The following is a 21,628-nucleotide window of genomic DNA, read 5'->3' as shown; positions in this document are numbered from 1 at the left end:
TGTAGTGACCAGATATTAAATTCTAGTGATGGAATTTTTTCCAAATCTGGTCTTAAAAAAATAAATAAATACAGCCTGAAAAGCACAACATTAAAATCTACAAGAAAAAACACAATTGTGTGTGACGGTGTTATTTGGGCACTTCATAGTATTATATAGGCATTATATAGCAGTAATAGGTGAGCATTGAACATCAGTATTTTGTGGGGATAATATGGGGGAGAGGGAGAGAAAAGTTTTGTTAGAATATACATTTTAAAATATTGATATATTTAGGTGCCATAACGTTTCTCAAATATTTGCTGTACACATTTTCTTGGTGTGCCCTTTATTGCAGAATAGGGGAAGCAACTTTTTGTCTTGTCAGGGTGCCCCAGAGATTATACTGTTGACTCTGGCACAAGGTTGTGAACAATTTATAGTCTACTCACAAGTCACAACCAATATAAATAATGCTGTAGAAGAAAAGGTTCACTTTTTACTGAATATGGAGGCAGTTAGCCCCAAACATAACTATAGTCCCACGGAAATTGCCGAACTAAATTATACTGACTTAGTCTCCGTTTACGGCTAGCATAGTTTCACAGCAAAGTGTTTTTACTTTAGGCATAATATGTGTGGTAACTATTGAATTGATCATATCATAGCATACATTGCACTTAAATACAAAATAGTACTCATTTTGTGTGGCTAAACTGTTGTTAAATTTGCCTTTGGAGGAAAATTGCATGCTTGATAATTACTCTGACAGCCAGGGGCGTAGCTAAAGGCTCATGGGCCCTGGTGCAAGAATTCAGCTTGGGCCCCTACCCCTCCCCAACACCACAAGACCCCTGCACACGCCTATGACCAGCCACCTTGCCCAACAGCCCCTATGGATGCCCACACAGTATAAAGCCCCCCCATAGCTACCCCACACAGTATAATGCCCCCATAGATTCCCCATACAGTATAATGCCCCCCCATAGCTGCCCCATACAGTATAAAGTCCCCGTACAGTATAATGCCCCCCATAGGTGCCTCCCTCACAGTTTAATGCCCCCATAGCTGCCCCCATACAGTATAATGCCCCCACAGCTGCCTCCCACACAGTATGATGCTCCCCATAGCTGCCCCATACAGCATAATGCACCCCATACAGTATAATGTCCCCATTAGCTGCCTCCACACAGTAAAATTACCCCATTAGCTGCCCCCACACTGTATAATGCCCCCCTCATAGCTACCATATACAGTATAATGCCCCCATGGCTGCCTCCACAGTATAATGCCCCCCATGGCTGCCCCCACAGTACAATGCCCCCACAGTATAATGCACCCCCATAGTATAATGCACCCCCCATAGCTGCCCCGATTTTATAATGCACCCCATAGCTACCCCCACAGTATAATGCACCCCCATAGCTGCTCCAACAGTATAATGCACCCCATAGCTGTCCCCACAGTATAATGCACCCCAAATAGCTACCCTCACAGTATAATGCACCTCCATTGCTGCCCCCACAGTATAATGCACCGCATAACTGCCACCATATCAGATAGTCCTCTCCCATACCCAGTATAATACCCCTATATGTGTCGAATAGAAAAATACTTACCTATGTCCGTTTCCCCCATGGGTGGAGGAGCTCCTTCTCCTCCTCTGCACTGTCCTATGAGTGACTCAGTGCAGGCAGAGGCGATGACGTAACTACATTGCGCCTACCTGTGCTGAGATGCTCACGGCAAAGTAAATGCTGGAGCAAGGAGCGGTCAGCTCCTTGCTCCAGTACAAGGAGCCGTCAGCTCCTTGGTCCAGTGTTGAATTCAACTGTATCTATGTCCTGACGACGCAGATACAGTTGGAACGGGAACCTCGGTGAGTGGCTTGCAAACCCCTGGAGGTCTTCACACGACCCCCCAGGGAGTAGTGACCCACAGTTTGTAATGTATTGTATTGTGCTCTCCTCTCTCCATCGCAAACACACACACAGCACAATACAATACAATACATTACGGCCCCCGGGGCCCCTCTACGGCTCACCAGGTGTTGTTGTTTTCTGAGGAGCCGGATGATAGGCTCCAACTTCCAGGCTCTCTCCCACCGTCCGCACCTCTTCCTGTATGGATGGAACGCCTCTCACGTGATGTCACATGGTACACTAAGTGTACCATGTGACCGTGACATCACATAAGGGGGCCCTCAGCCCTGCCTACTACCTGCGTCACTGCAAGTAAATCATTAAAAAATCTATTGTACAGTTAGCGCCGAGTGGCAACAGGGGGCCTGTGGCATAGCTGCCTGGTCGTAACTGCGTCCGCTACGACCCATATAGCTACGCCACTGCTGATAACCATTTTCTAAGCATGTTATTAGTCAATACTTTTCAATGTAGTTAAGGCGTGAGAAAGCTGTTACATTATGTTCAAATTCTGTATTGTTCTAATTCGAACGGGTGGACGAATTTGAGAATAAAAACAATAGTACAAAACATAAATATGAATCCTTGACCTGTTGATAATGCATTCAGACAAAGGGAAAACAAAGATTAATTTGAATTAATCGCATTGCCACTGAAACATAACATGATATCACATAGTTAAATACAATTCCTTTTACTAAATCAGTTTACTAATGCTGAGAAATATGAAACAATAATGAAAGTGGCACCAGCAGTAAGATTTATCAAAGTCACTAATAAGCAGGATTCATACTATTTTGACAGACTAACTTTCCATGGTGGAGAACAGGGCCACCATCCAGCAGCTGAAATGGCAGTACAAAATATGCTGATGATTGGGCCATTGAAGTATGAAGTATGAAGATTTATGTATGCATGTTAACATGTAGGTTGTTGTATTTTTTTTACTTTGTAGAGGAGGGGTACCAAATTTAATGTTTTGCTTTCAGGTAATTTTGAAAAACTTAATTCTAGTCTGATTTTTTTTCCTTTTGGTTAGGCTAGAAGAGGATTCTAGTCAAAAGTAGCATTCAAAGTTAGGTAACTTCTACATGGCCATCACTTTACTATGTATTGCCATTGTTATGTTGCAAATAAATCAAATTGCGTGATGTTGTAGGTAGACAACAAGAATTATACAGTCACCTGCTACTGTAGAAATGGGAGCAACCCTGTTTAGTCTTTGCTTAAAGAGGTTTTCCCATCAGGGACATTTATGACATATCCACAGGATATGTAAAAAAATGTCAGATAGATGCGGATCCCACCTCTGGGACCCGCACCTTTTTCTAGAACGGACCCCCTAAACCCCGTTCTACCCTTTTTCTGCTGCGGCTGCCTCCCAGTCACTTCCTGACTATATAGTCGGGAGTACGAAAACAGCGTAGCTCGCTGAGCTACGCTGTATCCGTAAGTCCCATAGAACTGAATGGTAGTTACGGAAACAGCGTAACTCACATACTACGCTGCTTCCGTAACTGCTATTCACTACTATGGGAGTTACGGAAACAGCGTAGCTCAGCGAGCTACACTGTTTTCGTACTCCCGACCATATAGTCAGGAAGTGGCCGGGAGGCACCTGCAGCAGAAAAAGGGTAGAACGGGTTTTAGGGGGACCCATTCTAGAGAAAGGTGCGAGTCCCAGAGGCGGGATCCGCATCTATCTGACATTTAGGACATATCCTGTGGATGTATCATAAATGTGCCTGATTGGAAAACCCCTTTACATCACTGCATATCAAGGCCATTTGCATGTATTCACATAAAAGTCAATGGTGAGATGCCTTTTGTCTCGATATCATTGTCACAGTTTGAGGGTATGTGGAGCCACTAGGCCACACTGCCGTAGCGGGGAGGCAGCTGGCCAAACAACAGGGCACCCCAGCAATACAAAGTCCTGCACTAGAGTACCTGAATAGTCCAGACAGTAGCCGAGGCTTTGGCACGGATGGAGGTGGGTGCAGCAGGTTACGCCGGACGTGGCCGATGACAGCAGGTGCAGCAGGCTGCGCCAGACCTTGCGGATCACACTGGACGTGGAAGATGACACTGGATGTGGCAGACAACAGCAGATGCAGTAGGACACGACTCCAACACTAACAGGCTCAGGAACAAGAACACAGCACAGGATACAGGTAACAGGGCATGGGTAACAAAAGGAACGGGATAACACTAAGGGACCATTTAAAAGACTGACATGGGATAAACAAACAACGCCCAGGCAAGGAACAGAAGGGCAGAGCCCTTTTTATAGTCCAGGGTATCATGGGCAGTTGATAATGATGATTCCATTTGTGCGCGCACTGCCCATTAATGCTGGGCACGAGCGTGCGCACGCACCCTACGGGACACAGCGGACCGGAGCAGAAGTGAGCACTGGCGTCTCCTGGGAGGGGATGCCTGCCAGCGCTCACAAATCCATGGCTGATGACTGCGGCCGCCGGGGGGTGAGTAGACCTGGCGGTCCACAATCATACTATGCACATCAGATTGAAAAAGCTATACAACCTATTGTTGTTTTGAACCATTATAGTTCTCTTTTGGTTTATTTTTGTAAAATAAAATATTATTTATTTATTTTGCAGGCCGGATCTGTTTGAGTGGAATAGCGTTCTCTGCCAACAATCTGCTGTTCAACGTCTGGATCATGCATTCAACGCTGCCCAGCAACACTTGGGAATTGCAAATCTTCTTGATCCTGATGGTGGGTAAAAAAAACTTGTGCTTTTAACTTTCATTAACACTCACAAACTTTCCCCATGGAAAAGATGCATTATGCTGGATGTACTTTGTATGCAAAGAGAGTGATGCTTAAGATCTTGTGGGACATACAAGGGACGATCCGTCATTTTCTCTTGTTAGTGTTAATTCACATCCATGCTTTCAGGAGCTCTACTCTTAATTAATGTACATTATTTCTTTTGCATGTGTGATTTGAAAGTAATTTGTAATCATTCGCCACAACACAAGAGAACCCTTTTTGAACCTAGATTGTCTAAGCCATTCTCTGCAAATAGAATGTAGCAAGAACAATGCTGCATTTATTTTGTATAAATTACGAAGGGTTGATCATAGAAAGAGTTTGAATTCTAACAACCTTGGAAAATTACATATTTTCTGAAGTAGGCAAAAGTTATTTGGCTTTAGGGACAGTCTACCAGTCAACTTTCTATATTTTACAATATGTGATTTGTCACTTATTATTCAGAGGAAGGAAGAAAAAGCATAAACACATATAATAAATATAGGTCCTTCTTTTTAACAGGTGTATAGAAGTTATTTTAAAATACACAGAATTAGGTATTTGCTGTAAGCCATTATGGTCTACTTTGTGTACCATCTAAAGAATATTTTGTGTTAATAAAATGGATAAATGAATATATAAAAAAAAAAACAAGTTTCAATTACTGTTCTTCAAGTTTAGGAAAGCATTAGATTTGAACAATTCAAACGCATTTGTTCTGCTTATCACTCAAATTTCAAATTGCCTTCTGTTAATCTGTACAGCCAATAGCATATATGCATTTCAATCTACTGTGCGATGTTTGACAATCAGGCTAGAATTTATCCATTTAGTGGACAGGTAAAAAAAATTACAGTGGTTTTCTCATTATGATCATCTGATCGGTGGGGGTCCAATCGTTTGGATCCCAACCATACCGAGAACAGGGGTCCCATACTTCCCTATGTGAAGGAGTGTGACAGCCATCGCTCCAATTACTGTCTTCATGGCTGCTGGAAATAGCACTCAGCTATCTCTAGCAGCCCCATAGAAAGTAAATGGATAGATGGCCAAGAATGTGCAGTCCCACTCCATTCACATAGGGGACTTCACGACCCCCGTTCTTGGGATTGACATTTATTACCTTTCCTGTGGAGAAAACCCCTTTAAGATGATGTTTACATTTACGATTCAGAATGTCCGGCTTCATTGTATATCATTGAATGCTATGCCTGAAACTCATAAGCGCCACTCTGTTTGGATTTTAGCATTGGGTCATTAAAAAAAACCAAAAGATTTTATTGATATTTGTGCTACATTTCTCTGTTTCTGAGCCATCTGATCCCAATATTTCCTAACACGCTTGTGCTCAGAGCATTCAATGCCTGAGACGAGCTGCTTTTTTTTGTCATGTAATTTATAAGTATCTTTTTATATTGAACAAAGATATTTTCTGACATGTCGTAAAATTATTGACCAATCTATTCAAGGTAGAAAGGGAATATTCTAAATTTTGTTAATGAGCCATGTGATTTGTTTTTACAACCTAACTTGGCTAACTTGCTTATATAACCTATAAAGATTGTTTCCCTTTCTTGATGACCAGGCAGGTCCATGTATTACACAGAAAGCCCACTGATTTGAATGGATATTGTGTAATGCTTCATTTCACCTGGGGTTGTGCTGCAGGAAACTGTAACATTACATGGATTTCCTAGAATATTACACCAGCCAATAGCTAGAGTTCCTAGCAGTGAAATGCCCTGTGATCAAGTTGTCATTGGATACCCTTCCATTTAAAAGTGATTGTCCAAAGCGGTTTTTAACATTCTATCAAATATTTGCTCAGAAATATTAACTTTCTACTTCATTGAAAGCAAGTCTTGCACCATCCATATCATCAGGATGGTGTTCAGCTTGACACAGTAGTGAAGAATATAAAAAAAATAGAGAATAAGAAGAATAGTGTTTGACAAGATTAACTAATACGGCTGTGATTTTTCAAGAGCAATCTGGATCTATTAGTTAACTATAAACCCTGCAATTAAGAAACCTTCACCCAGGTTGGAGTTTTCAGCAATCTTCAAATTCCATACATTTTAACTGTTATGGGCACTCTGCAGATCATTAGAAAGCTATTTTTTTTTCCTTGCACTTGTGGCAGTTGTCCTTTTAACCAGGGGTAGAATTAAAGTTTTTAACTAGTTCCCTACTTGGCTGACAAAGTGTACAGGGTGTACAGCGCGCCTTAGAAAATTATTTCACTAAATAATACTTTAAATGCACCGTGTAAAAATGTGGAAAAAGAATAATAATAGCAGTAGTAGTAATAATTATATCCTATATATTTTCCAAACTTATGTATGCTACTTTCGCCAAGAATTTACTATTTATTAGCCACACTATGAATATAACTACATACATACCTAACTACCCACACTCAGAAGAGTAATGTCATCTATTACTTATAGACTAATATGTACATATTCAGCACCATAAGTGGTCACAGTCCATTTAGTTAAGTAGCACACTACAAGAAGGGGACTGAGACGTGCAGCGCACGCAGCAATTACTAAGTCAGCAGTATCTGAAAGGGTATCTAGGGCAGCAAAGGCACCTTAGAGGGAGTATCTAGGACAGCAAGGCACCTGAGAATGGCGGAAGGCCTCTAGGGCAGTAAAGGCACCTGAAAGGAATGGGGGTATCTAGAACAGAGGTACAAAAGGAAGTGGGGGGCATTTAGGGAAGCAAAGACCCTTAGGTTGGTATCTGGGACAGCAAAGCCACTTGACGAGGTATCTAGAGAAGGCATTAATACAATTTAATGCAGTCTTTTCCTCACCCTACCATGCCTACCTGTACAAGCCAACAAATCAATCCAGACCCGTGGAAAGGCACCAATCATTATTCCTTCCCCGTCCCATGGCTCAGCAGCTGTGACATCATAATAACGCTGCTAGCCAATAGCATGCAGTACTGGCATATTCAGTCTGTGCCAGTACTGTGGAATGTAGAGGCAGGAAGAAGGGTGGACTAGGATCAGTGAGGTAGCAGGACTGTGAAGCTGTTAGAATAAAATTACTGTACACTACTTGTGTACAGTACTTCATGTGTTCATGTTTGTTTGCAGGGTAGGCTGGTGTGGCTTGCTGCAAGAGCAGTAGAACCAGGTTGGGACTCTGTTTCTCTGTTTCTTTCTTGTTCAGAAAACTGGCTAAATTCTTAAAAAACGGTTAGGGTGAATTACCTGAATCCCACCCTCGCTCTTAACAACTTGATGCAACAAGGAACAGGCCTGTCAGATCTCAGAACCGCTGTTGTTGCTGCCTCTCCGTAAATGACAGCCACTGTAGGGTCCATAAAGTCTTTACTGTTTCTGTGCATTCATTATTTTTTTGTTTTTTAGGCACAACATACTTACATCATTAAGGTTTAATTATTCATTCTAACATAGATATAAGCTGAAATAATTAATACTTACAAAATTTCTTCAAGGACATTTACAGATTTGAGTCCAAAATTAGTCATCGATCAAACAACAAAAGATATCTCTGACAAATATGGTTTGTGAAATTAAATGTTGAGGTAGTAAAGCATGTATTATATATATATATATATATATATATATATATATATATATATATATATATATAAATATAAATGAACTTCTGTTGTCTGTTCTTTATGCACGGTTTCTGATCTCTAGGGCCTACCTTTCTCAACATATTCTTGTTTTACATCAGGTTTCCATAACAATCCAGCCATCTTACTTTACTCCCCGTGAATGACCTGTACCTGTACTACACTGTACCTATACTGGATTTCTCATAAATTTAAACCCTTTCAGACCAGTCATGCTTCCAAAAACAAACCCTGCACTTAGACTTTATTGGATATGTTGGCATCAAATCAGTAGGAAAAAAGCTTTTAACCACACACACAAATAACATACAAATAGACTTGGACAAAGCCGAGCAACTCTGCTAGCACAGCATACATTACACCTTAACCAGTAAGAAATAGTTATTCTATAAATAATTGTGTTACTATGGTCATGATGACAAACTGATAGTGTTAGCTAAAATGTACATATTTGTACACTGAGCAATTTCATATTAAATATGGCACCATAAATGTAAATGTAATACCTCTTTCTTTATAAACTTTCCTCCTAGTGTTTTATATCTTACTCATCTTACCCATGGGAGTGGAGGAAAACTTTATAAAAATAGGTCCTCCTTTTAAGTTTATCTTTACAAACTCTGCCTTAGGCTACATTCACAAGAGTGTAGCTAACCTCGAGCTAACCTCGGACGTAAAAAACTGCAGTTTTATCACGTCCGAGGTGGACACGTGTGGGGCGCGTTGTCACGGATCTCCCATAGACTAGAGTCTATGGAGGGATGCGTGACACCCAGTAAAATAGGACATGTGCTATTTTTTTTCACGGACCGTTCACATGCTCCGTTGAAACATCTGAATGAGCTCTTAAACTTAATAATTGGAGGCAGACTGTTTTTTTTTAATGATAATTGATCTGACAAACCCTTTGAAAAAGGACTGTGGCTGTTAGTCAGGGCAGGGCATCCCTACCAACTAGTTTCTCAAATTTCCATTGTGTTAATAAATGAGAAGAATAAAGCAAATTGACAGAAGCCAAGCCACATCTTTCTCCATCTCAGGCAGCAGTATTAATCAGATTTTTATGGTGGAAAAACCCTTTAAAAAACATGATCTTCTGGTTTCATATAAAATGACAGGGAAAAACAATTTCTTGCTACCAAGTCTCTTCCTCTGATACAAAGTATAGTTAAAAGTTAGCCGTTTCCACATGCACGAGCTAATCCTGTTCTTCTATAGTATGGAGGATTGAGTGGATTGAGTGGATAATAGCGGAGAGGATGAGACCAACATGGCTATTATGTGTTCTCTTTTGGGGCCAGTGTTTATATAAAAGGCTGCTGTTTATACCTCAGGGCATAGACAAGCTTCAATGTAAGCTACATTTGATGCCGAGTGGCACGAGTGCAGCTCTGGGTCTGTGTGGGTTCACGAGCCATTGCGGGTGATGGGCAGGAGCCTCCCCCAAGGTGCAGTAGAAGCAGCCTTCCAGGGGCCTTGTGCAAGGCTTCAAATTTGCCTAGAGGACGTAGCCTGTATCAGGAAGGCATGCCCTTGACTTTGTCCTACAAGTGGTGAGCCAGCCACCCATTATAGCCTGCCAGAACTGAACCGAACCTTTATTAAGAAACTGTGCCCCTCAAGTATTATTGCCAAAAAGTGTTTAATGTTATTGCTGTGGCCAGGTTTGAAGTAACACCGGTCTCGGTAAAGACCTTGTTTTGACATCACTCCTAGTTCTTTATTCCATATTTTCCGCGATTACCCTGCCTAGGTCTTATACCTCCTTGACCTCATTTTACAAGAGAAGAAGATTGTGCTATATTTAAGAAATTGCAGCCTGTGTTTCCTTCATGTAGCTATAATCTCCTCTCTCATATAAGGCCTCAGACACACGGTCGTATTATATCCCTGTTCAACTCTGTTCAACTAAAAGTGTATGGGGCCTTACTGTATCTCCGATTTCATGCAGAAGCACATAGTATTATTTCTGACAAATTCTGTACGAATCAAACAGAAAACAAATTAAGCCATGTTCTATCGGTCTCCATATCTACAGTCGTATTCTCCTCTTTAAGCATTGCTCTCGACGGCGCATCTATGGTTGGCTAAGAGGTTCTGTCTGCAGAACAGGTCCATGTACATATGCAGGGCTACTGTGTGCATTCTTTCAATTTTTATTTTATTTTGATAGTAGTAAATGTTGTACTAGTAGTAGTAGTAAATGATTAATCCCTGAGTAGTGGATAAATACACGTCCACTGTGTCAAAGACAATTCAGTGAAGTAGTAGTGGTAGTAGCTCTATACTAGTTGTAGTGTTTTATCAGTAGTAGTTTTTATTGGTAGTAGTCGTCGTCGTAGTAATATTAGTAGTAGTAGTAATTGTAGTAGTAATAGTAGTAGCTCTTTACTAGTTGTAGTGTTGTAGCAGTAGTAGTTTTTTATTGATAGTAGTGTTGTAGTAGTAGTAGTAGTAGTAGTAGTAGTAGTAGTAGTAGAGTGGTAGTGGTAGTGGTGGTAGTAGTAGTAGTGGTAGTAGTAGTAGTAGTAGTAGTAGTAGTAGTAGTAGTAGTAGAGTGGTAGTGGTAGTGGTAGTGGTGGTAGTAGTAGTAGTGGTAGTAGTAGTAGTAGTAGTATTGTAGTTGTTATTTTTGTAATATAGCACCAACTGCTTCCCTATTTTATACTGAAACATTAGTAGAAATGTCCATCAAGTCAAGCCTGTGACATGTAATCTGAATCTCACAATACAAACTTCATGTAATCAATGCTTTAAGAAACTGTAATACTTTAATCATTGACTTCTCAAACGACAGGTTTCATGCTCAGTTACTGAGAATCCTTCTTAATAATGCAGCACTCTTGAAGTCTTATATTATTTATGTTATATCAGAAGAACCACCATTTTTAAATTAGTTCATATATAATTTTAATGCTTGAAGTCACAGAGCTAGTGATAATAAATCCTCTCCAATATCTGCATGCATTTTTGTTCTTTTAAGGAAACTGTGATGACAATGCCTTATTTAGATGGCTTTTTAACGTATTATAATTTGTTGATCCCTTGACAATTTACTATTCTTAGTGTAATAAAAAAAGATTGCAGGCCGGTGTCTTTGTCACTTTAGACCAAATATGCAAACGATCAACACAGCCCATTTATTACAACAGACAGGCTACTGGAGGGTTTTACAACCACTTCAAACTATGAGAAAATCATCAATGATTCATCGCATGCAAATGAATGGGCATAAAACATTTCTATTGTAAGCACAGATCCAGTTAGCTGTTGGTTTCCAAATGTAAGAAGATATTATATTTCTGATTGTTTTTTTTTTACTAAGAGATGAGAATTCAATTTAAACAAATGTAGCAGGCATGAAATTATTGGTATGAGATTTTTTAATGACACTGGACTAACCAATCAAATACAGGGGGTTTGTTGTTCCCAGAAACATCTAGTATCCCTTGATCAATTTACTTAGAATTAAATTTTATGTTTTTTCTCCTCTGGATACAGTTATTTTTTATACTATATACTATATTTGTTTCAGTTGTATGTATTTGAATTCCCAATGGTTCTTAGGTTTTTAATAGTTTTTGGCCCCACTTGTGGATTGATCTAACCTTATCACAGGTATGTCATATACACTATACACATATATATATATATATATATATATATATATATATATATATATATATATATTGTAGCAGTGCAGCTACTGGACAGTGCAGAAACTCAGGTTTTAAGCAACCAGGGAGCATGTACAGCAGAGAGGGTTTTCTCTGCTGTTGCTTTGGTGTAGAGCCTGGAATAGGGCCTGGTTTTCTGAAGTGTGAAGGAGAAGTGCGGGCTTCCACTCCATACAGACAGTCCATGTCTTGGGCTGTCTGATGAGCATAGTTAGGCTTCACCTGAGACTGCTCTTTAATTCAGGTGTGTGCTGTTCACACAGGGCTCTCAGTCTGGGGAAGACAGGCATGCTAGCCTGTGAGAGTCACCACCGTGTGAGGTAAAGCTGTGAAGGTTTTGAGGTGCTGGGCACAAGGCTCAGTGTCACATAGTGAGGGACACTGAATGTGTTAGTTAGAGGCTGGACGGCCTAGGGTTTATTTTGTATGTTTATTGTTGTACCACTGATTGTTGTTGTGAAGACAATAAAGCTAGCTGCGGCCGGTTTAAACCTTTTAATCAAGGAGTTGGAGTGAACTTTCTATGTGTGCCAACCATCTCACCTGGGAGATGGTGATTCCATGAGCTAAGTGGTTCCCAGGATGTCACATATATATATATATATATATATATATATATATACATACATATATATATATATATATATATATATATATATATATATATATATATATATATATATATATATTTATATGGATGGTATTTGGTGTATAATGAATAATCATTATTGTAAATTATGTTTTTTAATAAAAAAAATTTGCCCCATTTTTGCTGGGTCTGAAAAGTAAACATCAATGGGGTCCTCACCTTTAATGGAATAGCTATAAGTATTAAACACTTAAGGTTAAATGGCTTGAAACAACATACTGTATATGGCATAATTAGACCTGCTATTAACCTGCATGTGTGTCCAGGCACAACAAGGAGTAAAACATACAATCAACAATAAAGATTTGACTGTGCTCCTGAATCCTCATGTGCAATTACTGGGCAAGATATGCTCTGCAAGAGCAAATATTATATATTATATTGGCCAGCTGAAATAAAATTAATAATAAGTATACATTTACATTGTACAATTATCAATACATTTTATCATTGGAACCCTATAGAACCATCAACATAATATTATGGAATGACTGAAATTTATCTTTAATTCATCTCCTACTTACATCTGTATCTAATACTTGCATAAACAATATAGAGTTCCATACTAGTCTCATTCCATTTTAGAGCATTATTACACTATCCAGACTTCACGTAATATTCATGATTGACCTCAAAAGTAGCTCAAGTCTGACAAATTATCCCTTTCACCTTGTTACAGAGAATTTATTCAGTGAGAAAAGGTGTTAAGAAACCTTTCATCCTTGGTTTACAAATTGTGTAGCTTTTTGTGTTTTACACCTACTACATGTGGAAACTCAGTATTATATCATTTAAAAGCAGAAAGGATCTAACTTGATTTTTTTCTCTCTGCTCTGTCTTCTTTTCCCATCATTTCACAGCAGAATTATTAAAATGATTGACTCCGTGTCATGCTATTCATTAAATTTTTAACTACTGTACAGCAGATGTCTCTCAACTACTGCACTGAAACTGGGTTGAAACTGACAAGGCTCTAAATCCCAGTTTAATACTTACATAGAGAGACTAAATCTTCCTCTCATTATACCGGAAATGAATGGTACAGTACCTGCATTCTAGAGTATAATGGCATTTACAAATATTATTCTTTTGATCTTTCTTAAATTTGTGATGGAATATTTCCAAGCCATTATTTTTGGGGTTTATATAATAAACACAATTTTTGTTAAAAAAATAAATAACTCTATTAGATAAACATATACAGTGCATAACATATTAATGTAAATACAATACTAACATATGTTTTCCAATACGTACTGTATTCTTATCAGCACATCCATGCAGCCCACTCCACAGCACATTTACAAAAAGGAGCTGATTGGAATACACTGCATGTTCCCTAATGAATTCCATATGGGCGTTTGAGGGACCATTTACTGGATCTAATATCATATATGTACTTATAATTTCACAATTGTATCATATTACTTTGCAGAAGTTGGAAAGTTGATGCAAGTATTTATTTTAATTTCCATATTTCCATATTTGGAGGTAGAGAGAAATAGTTTTTCAATATGATGAGGAAAATTTGGCTACTGCCTCTTTGTTTTTGACTTCCTCCTCAAATAAACTTTCACTGATTAGCAAAATTGTATTATTCAATCCTACTGCATAATAAAAGGATATATGTGTGTTCTGAGTGTCAAAAACATTGTTTGCTTTGAAAATACAAGACCCTCTAGCAGGGGGCATTTAACATTCTGCCTTTTGTTAATATTCTTTATTTTCCCACTGGAGTTGTGGTAGTAAATGAAATCATTGCCTGTGCTAAGTTCCTATTGCCAATCCTTCTCCCTGACAACTTTCTAGAATAAAAAAATGTTTTGATTATAGTTTTGCAAGCTGCACAACAAGTAATTTGCTATGTGGTTTTACATGCAATCCAGGTATGGGCAGATAACTTCATACATTCATACATATTTTTCTATATATGTCTAAACTCAGTTCTAACTATACTAGTTAATATGGTAGGAAGAGAGAAGATATATTGTATAAATATAACTTTATTGAGTTCATGTTAGGAAAAAATATTTTGGTTTATTTTTTTTACAAATACAATGACATACACACTAATTCAAAAGCAACCACAGTACGGGCATGTTCACACGTGGCGTATTTCTGCAGACACTGTCCGCATCAATGCCGCACATAATCTGCGTTGCAGATTCCGTTGCGCCTTTACCTAAAATGTGAAGTAAATTGCTGCGGATTAGTTGTTGCGGATTCAGGTGAAGAGTAACATTCCATCCCAGTCTGGCTATAGACCTCGAAACACATAGGTCCAGCCAGAATGATGAAATATCCTGTTTGTGAAAGCAATCCGCAACGCAACACACATTACATCTGCGGATTTCATTGAGTAATTTTGCAACTCCATTGAAGTCAATGGAGAAATTCTGCCACAAGTACGCATCAAGTCCGCAACAGCCAGTGTATGCTGCGGACACCAAATTCTGCACCGCAGCTTATGGTCCGCAGCGGAGTTGTCCGCAAGGGTCTGCACGAAGATAACTAAAAAGGTGTGGAAACCAATGGACAGACTGTCTGCTGCGGATTACCAGTGCGGACTGTCGGCAGTGGAATTCCACAGCAATTCACGTGTGAACATGCCTTTACACAACGGTGACAAACGGAAACCATTTGCACTAGATCTGTCACCCTTGATATCAATGGTGATACAAACCTGCGGTTTCCGTTTGTTTCAGTTTGGATTCCGTTCATGGGTTCCCCTGATGGAAAGCTCGCACGGAACCCATGAACGGAGACCCGACACAGATGTGAACGAAGTTTAACAAACACATACATACGCAAAAAGCATACACACAAATTATCTTTCTGTCTCAGGGTTATCCCCTTATGTGTATCTATTTTTGGAAAGGTGAGTGACCACCAATATGGAGACTTTTTAAGCTTCCAAACTGTTGTCCCCTTGATTCTCCAGTGCAAAGTCCACAAAATGCAAAATGAACTCTTATGAACTCATGTTTCAGCTGCACAAAATGTAGCAGTCCTATGGGCATTTAGCCAAAGGTTTTTAAAAAGTTCAAAAGTACAAAAACAGAATAGTTCTGTAAAAAGGATGAAGGCAAATTTGATATGGTCTGTTCATACTACAGCTGTAATGTAACGTTCATTGGAGAAAAAAAAAGTATCTATGGTTAAACTAATGAAAAAGGTGGTACACTTCAATAGGTAAAAGTAGAGTTGATCCTTATTTGCCCTACAGAGTTTAAAGAAAGTAAGGGCACCAGAGAAAGCTTGAAATGTTTAAAACATTATACTCAGACTATAAACTACAGGATATCAATAGACTGTAAGTAGAGATGAGCGAACTTATGAAAAGTTCGGTTCGGCAAGTTCGCCGAATTTCGTGCAAAAGTTCGATTCGGACCGAACTAGTTCTGACCGAACCTGTAATACAAGAAAGCCCCTAAAAATCGTGTATAACACTGTTTTAAAGCCCTAGAAGCCCTGTATAACACTCTTAGGTCACCCATGAGTGTATCCAAGTACTTTTGAGCTGTCTTTAATGCAAAGTTGGTGTCAAAGTTACGCCAACATGTATGGCTCTAGGAAAACGGATGGGACACGGAGATAACTAACAGAAACCACTGCACTTGTGCATGTTGTATGCTTAATGCATTGTTAAAAAAGGTACAAAAATTTACCATTTTAGGCGGCTGATGCCTGCCAGGGTTCATACATATAAGGTGGTAAAAGAAGAAGCAATGGCTTTTGACAAGCCCTCCAAAAATTGACCCTTTTTATTGGCAGATGCCTGCCGGGGTTCATCCATACATGGATGTAAAAGCAACAAGCAATGGCTTTTCACAAGCCCTCCAAAAATTGACCCTTTTTATTGGCAGATGCCTGCCGAGGTTCTTCCATACATGGATGTAAAAGCAACAAGCAATGGCTTTTCACAAGCCCTCCAAAAATTGACCCTTTTTATTGGCAGATGCCTGCCGGGGTTCTTCCATACATTGATGTAAAAGCAACAAGCAATGGCTTTTGACAAGCCCTCCAAAAATTGACCCTTTTTATTGGCAGATGCCTGCCGGGGTTCTTCCATACATGGATGTAAAAGCATTAAAGCAACAAGCAATGGCTTTTCACAAGCCCTCCAAAAATTGACCCTTTTTATTGGCAGATGCCTGCCGGGGTTCTTCCATACATGGATGTAATAGCATTAAAGCAACAAGCAATGGCTTTTCACAAGCCCTCCAAAAATTGACCCTTTTTATTGGCAGATGCCTGCCGGGGTTCTTCCATACATGGATGTAAAAGCATTAAAGCAACAAGCAATGGCTTTTCACAAGCCCTCCAAAAATTGACCCTTTTTATTGGCAGATGCCTGCCGGGGTTCTTCCATACATGGATGTAAAAGCATTAAAGCAACAAGCAATGGCTTTTCACAAGCCCTCCAAAAATTGACCCTTTTTATTGGCAGATGCCTGCCGGGGTTCTTCCATACATTGATGTAAAAGCATTAAAGCAACAAGCAATGGCTTTTCACAAGCCCTCCAAAAATTGACCCTTTTTATTGGCAGATGCCTGCCGGGGTTCTTCCATACATGGATGTAAAAGCATTAAAGCAACAAGCAATGGCTTTTCACAAGCCCTCCAAAAATTGACCCTTTTTATTGGCAGATGCCTGCCGGGGTTCTTCCATACATGGATGTAAAAGCAACAAGCAATGGCTTTTCACAAGCCCTCCAAAAATTGACCCTTTTTATTGGCAAGGGTGAGTAGTAGCAGCACATTAAAAGACACTGGACGACAGTCACAGGACAAAGCCCTGTGGTGGGGCAGGCCTGCTTGTAGCAGACGGGCGGCAGTGGAGGTTTATTGGTGGTAGTAGTCGAGGTAGCCAACACAGACAGCAAGGGTGCAAGCAGTAGTAGCAGTAGTAGCAGCACATTAAAAAAAGAGACTGGACAGTCAGAGGAGGACAAAGCCCTGTGGTGGGGCAGGCCTCAGGCCTGCTTGTAGCAGACGGGCGGCAGTGGAGGTGTATTGGTGGTAGTAGTCGAGGTAGCCAACACAGACAGCAAGGGTGCAAGCAGTAGTAGCAGTAGTAGCAGCACATTAAAAAAAGAGACTGGACAGTCAGAGGAGGGCAAAGCCCTGTGGTGGGGCAGGCCTCAGGCCTGCTTGTAGCAGACGGGCGGCAGTGGAGGTGTATTGGTGGTAGACTGGTAGTAGCCGAGGTAGCCAACACAGACAGCAAGGGTGCAAGCAGTAGTAGCAGTAGTAGCAGCACATTAAAAAAAGAGACTGGACAGTCAGAGGAGGGCAAAGCCCTGTGGTGGGGCAGGCCTCAGGCCTGCTTGTAGCAGACGGCAGTGGAGGTGTATTGGTGGTAGTAGAGGTAGACTAGCCAACACAGACAGCAAGGGTGGTAGGACTGGTAGTAGCAGCAGCACATTAAAAAAAGAGACTGGACGACAGTCACAGGACATAGCCCTGTGGTGGGGTAGGCCTGCTTGTAGCAGACGGGCGGCAGTGTAGGTGTATTGGTGGTATTAGAGGTAGCCAACACAGACAGCAAGGGTGCAAGCAGTAGTAGCAGTAGTAGCAGCACATTAAAAAAAAGAGAGACTGGACAGTCACAGGAGGACAAAGCCCTGTGGTGGGGCAGGCCTCAGGCCTGCTTGTAGCAGACGGGCGGCAGTGGAGGTGTATTGGTGGTAGTAGTCGAGGTAGCCAACACAGACAGCAAGGGTGCAAGCAGTAGTAGCAGTAGTAGCAGCACATTAAAAAAAGAGACTGGACAGTCACAGGAGGACAAAGCCCTGTAGTGGGGCAGGCCTCAGGCCTGCTTGTAGCAGATGGCAGTGTAGGTGTATTGGTGGTAGTAGAGGTACTAGCCAACACAGACAGCAAGGGTGCAAGCAGTAGTAGCAGTAGTAGCAGCACATTAAAAAAAGAGACTGGAGAGTCACAGGACAAAGCCCTCTGGTGGGGCAGGCCTGCTTGTAGCAGACGGCACTGGGGTGGATTGGTGGTAGAAGTAGTAGCAGCTGCAGCACCAACAGCGGCACATTAAAAAAAGAGTGGACAGGACAGAATCCCATAGTAGCAGGCGGCAGTAGCAGGCGGCAGCAGCAGCAGCAATGTAAGATCTAATCAGTGGCATCAGGCACAGGGGTTTTAAAATCCTCACCGATCCACGCTTGATTCATTTTCAGAAACGTGAGATTTTCCAAGCTGTTGGCGGACAATCTTGTTCGCTTAGGGGTGACGAAGCCCCCTGCTGCGCTGAATACCCTCTCTGACGCTACACTGGAGGGTGGACAAGACAGTACACCCATGGCAAACTGGGCCAGTTCTTGCCAATGATCCAATCTGCTGACCCAGAAGTCCATGGGGTCTGGGATCAGCATTTCTGACGGAGAAAGGGCACAGTCCAAGTACGAGTGAACCTGGTTGTTTAGGTGCTGCACCTGGAGATGGTGAACATCCCTTTGGTGACTAGTGCTACGATGTGTGTCAGGTCGGGGTATTGGATGTAAAAATGTTGTCATCATATTTTCCAAACTGAATTGGCTGCTGCTGCTGCTGCTGCTGCCGCTGCTGCCACGGCTGCCGCCTATTGCAGAGGTAGCTCTGCCAGAGGCGGTGGAACGATGAGACAGTGGGGAGCGGAGAGTGGCCCCCCGGTCAGACATGCTTGCAGCGGGTGTCTGCCGTTTGAAAGCCATGACAAGCTGGCTGCATAGCTTCTCTCTATAATAAGCCAATTTTGCCTCCCTCTCGGAAGGCGCAAAAAACTCCCCCATTCTGGCTTTATACCGAGGGTCTAAAAGTGTGGCTATCCAGTAGTCATCTCTTTGCTTCATGCTAACAATACGACAGTCAGCGCGCAAGTAACGAAGCATACAGCTCGCCATCCTGGCCAGCGTTTCAGAGGGCCCGGTTGGTTCCATCTCCGCCCCATACTGCCATGGTTGTCCATCATCAAGGTCGTCGTCAGACTCGTCATCACCACCATCACTGTCATGTTGTGCGGCTGCCTCGTCCCCTATCCCTTCCTGTGATTCCATCTCCAAATCCAGCTCCTCTTCAGGTCCTGTTTCCTCATCCTCCTCCTCCTCCTCAACATCCATAGCCAGATGTGATCCTTCCTCCATCCTTTGCTGAATCATCGCTGTGAGCGTTTGCTCCATAATGAATATCAGCGGCATAACATCGTTCATTCCGCTAGCGTCACGGCTCACAAATCGTGTGGCCTCTTCAAAGGGCCTCAAAACGCGACATGCGTCTCTAACCAGCTGCCAGTGCCTGAGCTCGAAATTACACTGGCTCCAAACGCTGCCCGTCTGCTGCATCAGGAAATCATTCACGGCTTTCCGCTGTTCGTACAGACGGTCCAACATGTGCAGGGTGGAATTCCATCGTGTTGGAACGTCGCAAATCAGGCTGTGTTCTGGGAGATTGTTTTGACGCTGCAAGTCCAGGAGGGCGTGCTTAAATGCATACGAACGTCTAAAGCGAACGCAAACCCTCCTGGACATGGCCAGCACACCCTTCAAACCAACATATGACTTTAAGAAGCGTGTTATGACCAGATTGATCACATGTGCCATGCAAGGAGCGTGTGTCAGGTGACCTAGACGCAGTGCAGCCACAACGTTCTTGCCGTTATCAGAGACAACATTGCCCAGTGTGAGTTTCAGAGGAGACAGCCAGCGTGCGATTTCCTCCTTGATGCACAGCAGCAGCTCCTGCCCTGTGTGGCTTTTCTCGCCCAGGCTCAGCAGGTGTAAGACAGCGTTGTGGCGCTTCACCTTGCACCTATGAAAAGAGGAGGGAGGAGGAGTGGAAGATACGCTGTGTCCTGTCGGGGACGGGAAGACCTCCAAGGAGGAAGGCAAGGAGGAGGAGGAGGAGTAGGAGGAGAAGGATGGTAGGCGCCTGGTGTCCGGAGTTGAACTAGAAACATACAAGCGTGGAGGTGGTAATGCCTGGCATTGCTGCGGTGGTGCATCGGACTGCAAAATATTGACCCAGTGGGCCGTGAAAGACATGTACTGTCCCTGCCCATAGTTGCTGCTCCACGTGTCGACGGTGGCATGTACCCTGCTGCACACGGATAATTGCAAGGACTTGGACACCTTTTCCTCCACATGCTTGTGCAAGGCAGGGACAGCTGTTTTGGAGAAGTAATGTCGGCTAGGTATTCGCCACCTAGGCTGAGCGCACGCCATCAATTGCTTGAAGCCGGCGGAGTCGACCAGGTGGTATGGCAGCGACTGCACCACCAACAACTTTGCCAGGTGTGAATTAAGCCGCACGACAAGTGGATGACTGGGTATATATTGTTGCTTATTGGACAACGATTCCGTAATGGATAACTGACGGGACATAGGAGGAGCACTAGATGACAGTGATGATGATGATGACAACGACATGGTGGATAAGGCCTGGCTACTACTTAGATGACAGGGACTCGGAGCAGCAGCAGCAGCGGAAGAGGGGTCTTCATTAGATGTACATGATGGTGGGGCATGTTGATTGTCCCACATGGCCTTGTGATGCCGTTCCATGTGTTTACGTAGAGCAGTAGTTCCTACATTGCTGCCCTGCCCACGCCTTACTTTCTGCTTGCAGATACGGCACTGTGCCATGTTTTCCTCCTCTGGGAAGGTACAGAAAAATTGCCACACGGCAGAGTACCGTAAAGAGGTAGTACCACGTCCACCACCACCACCACCACCACAACCACCCGAGCTTGCCCCTTGTCTGGCAGGCTTTTTTCGGGAACCTACACCAGCATCTGTGTCGCCGTCACCGGCTCCTGAGCTGACCCTACCGCTGCAACGTTTTGCAGATTGACTTCTGCCCCTACCTCGGCTTGGCTGTTTATCACATCCAGTGCCGCCACTACTACCCTCCTCCTCTGACGCCGTCATCACCTCGTCACCTGGTTCCCACGTCCTGTCTAAAACAACATCATCATCATAGCCTTCCTCATCATCCCCGCCACTTCTGTCAC

The 21,628-nt window shown here is 42.2% G+C and overlaps 1 protein-coding gene across 1 annotated transcript in view; it reads left to right on the top strand.

Moving 5' to 3' along the window:
- Positions 1–21,628, top strand: part of DMD (dystrophin) — a 2,416,993-nt gene that overhangs the window by 609,589 nt on the left and 1,785,776 nt on the right. The window contains exon 7 of the mRNA XM_075852742.1: positions 4,526–4,644. Coding sequence (XP_075708857.1) covers positions 4,526–4,644 — 119 coding nt within the window. The remainder of the gene's footprint in view (positions 1–4,525; positions 4,645–21,628) is intronic.

This window comes from Rhinoderma darwinii, chromosome 2 (genome assembly GCF_050947455.1).
Source record: "Rhinoderma darwinii isolate aRhiDar2 chromosome 2, aRhiDar2.hap1, whole genome shotgun sequence".
NCBI classification, from domain to species: Eukaryota; Metazoa; Chordata; class Amphibia; order Anura; family Rhinodermatidae; genus Rhinoderma; species Rhinoderma darwinii.
The sequence above is the reverse complement of the archived record's forward strand: the minus strand, read 5'-3'. Positions and strand labels throughout refer to the sequence as shown.